This window comes from Nanorana parkeri, unplaced genomic scaffold (genome assembly GCF_000935625.1).
Source record: "Nanorana parkeri isolate BGI_ZX_2015 unplaced genomic scaffold, ASM93562v1 scaffold483, whole genome shotgun sequence".
NCBI lineage: Eukaryota > Metazoa > Chordata > Amphibia > Anura > Dicroglossidae > Nanorana > Nanorana parkeri.
The window spans coordinates 835,346-837,357 of NW_017306751.1; the positions used below are offsets into that span (position 1 = coordinate 835,346).

At 40.7% G+C, this 2,012-nt stretch overlaps 1 protein-coding gene across 8 annotated transcripts in view; it reads right to left on the reverse strand.

The window, feature by feature from the left end:
- The window catches only part of SNAP91 (synaptosome associated protein 91), a 100,156-nt gene that overhangs the window by 32,626 nt on the left and 65,518 nt on the right, over window positions 1–2,012 (reverse strand). For all 8 annotated transcript variants that reach the window (XM_018560872.1, XM_018560873.1, XM_018560876.1 and 5 more), the window contains one exon: window positions 1,764–1,864. In XM_018560872.1, coding sequence (XP_018416374.1) covers window positions 1,764–1,864 — 101 coding nt within the window. The remainder of the gene's footprint in view (window positions 1–1,763; window positions 1,865–2,012) is intronic.

Below are 2,012 nucleotides of genomic sequence, written 5' to 3' on the forward strand. Positions count from 1 at the left end.
AGGGTGGCCTCGCGGTGAGGAGCGGGGAGTGAGGGGGGGGGGGGGGGGGGCATGTGCCCTGGGTCCTGCTTTAGGAGGGTGCCACTGGGCGTGTGATGAAGAACTTCCCCCTGGGAGGGGGGGCGCAACTCTGAGGCCTTTGCCCCAGATGACACTGGGAGTAGCATAGCCTGAGGTTTAACCTGTCAGATTGATTGCTCCCTTTCCATTTCCTAATCTCATTGAAAATCACTCTTTCACTTGCAATGTCTATGAGGAGCAGGGGCAAAACAAAAAAACCTGAACAACTGTGGTACAACATGGAATGTCTGAGTAGCTTCAGATAGCAGGAACAAAAAAAAAAAACATTCTTCAGTTGAATTACATGTGCTACAATGCCTAATCCAAGAGACTGTTAAGCAGTCATGGGATAGTAGCTATACTGTGTGGTTTCTGCTCTTCGTATGAGTGATCTGTTTGCAGCATTTTTAGTGAGATGGCAAATTAAGACAGAGAGGCTACAGAGAAGCAAATATCACCCATTAACAATAGGAAATCTGTCATATTTACATAACAAGACTAGTATCCATCCAATCATCAAGCAAGTTTTTCAAGCACTTTGTGTGACATCAGTCACATACAGTACTTCTCTCCTTCCCACTTCTAAATATTAATGGGCCAGATTACAGAAAGGCTGCCAACAAGCTGAAAACTCTCTGTGTAAGCTGCCTGAGGTGCTTAGTATTATTGTCCCCCTGAGGTATCTGAAATGGCCCAAAATAAATCACAAAATCAGGAGCACTTTAACATTGCGGTCACCAGAATGTTTATGGCAGATAGTCGGATATTTGAAAGTAAATAAACCAATTCAATTATCTCTTGCAACAAAGAGTATGTGCCCTAATTCATGAGTGAAAACAAGTACTTCGGAGTGCTTATTATACAAAGATTTGTCACTGGGAATGATGAAAGGTTAGAGATCTGCCTTGTTTGTCTGTTGGAACCATGTCTTTTATCTCCAACATGGCTGTCATTCTGAGTTAACCCTTCTATTTTACGACTGCAGCAAGCAATACCTCTTTCAAATATTAGCTTGCATATGGGTCACCCTGAGAACAGATTGATACGAGACTGCACGACACATTTTACAAACCTCCTTCCCCTTGCATAGTATCTAATTGCTGCAGACAGGCAAATGACAGAGGATGTGCAAATCAAGGATGCCAAATAACAGCCTGGCAATAGGCACAAAACAAGAATATGTAAAATATGCAGATGTTACAACTAGTACAGTTTTAAATATGTCTGTTCTAGATGTCTTTTCCATCTTAAAGTACATGCAATATCAGCAAACTTAAGCACATGTGCAAATATAAAAAAGTTAAATAGAAATTAAAGGAAGACCAGTCATTCTATGTTAAGGGGTGTCCTGGTTTATAATACATACACCCCCCAAAATTACAGAGCCAGACATCTCAAACTTGTACACTGTTTCAGGCTTTTGGACAAGTATCAGTGCACGATATTAAAACCTGGCTCTACAGAACAGATCCATGTCTTTTACCCACTATAGTCCAACAGTGCTATTAAAAAATGTGGAACAATCTGGACAGTAGTATTGATCATTCTACCATAATTAACGCACCAAGAGATGTAGTTCTTTAAATAAATGGAGAAGAGGTTAGGCCCGTTTGCATTTTGCCTGTATCCAACAGGACCTAACAAATGTAACATTTTTAGACAAATCTCAAATTCCAATAGTTAAAATCATATATTTGACTTACCGCCCCATGCGCTAGCACCTCCAGAGGCAGCTGCGGCACCCTGCGCAGAGGAGGTGAAATCTGGTTGCAGATCCAGGAGATCATTGGAGAGTTTAGCTGAACTGTAAAAAGAGAAACAAATACAAAACTATTTAGTCACAGAACATCAGAAGCATTTTCTTAAACAGCACACATTCTTATCAACACATTCCCGGATACAGTTTCTTTAACTGCGCACACACCGCTGTATTTTTAAAAAAAAAAAAAAAA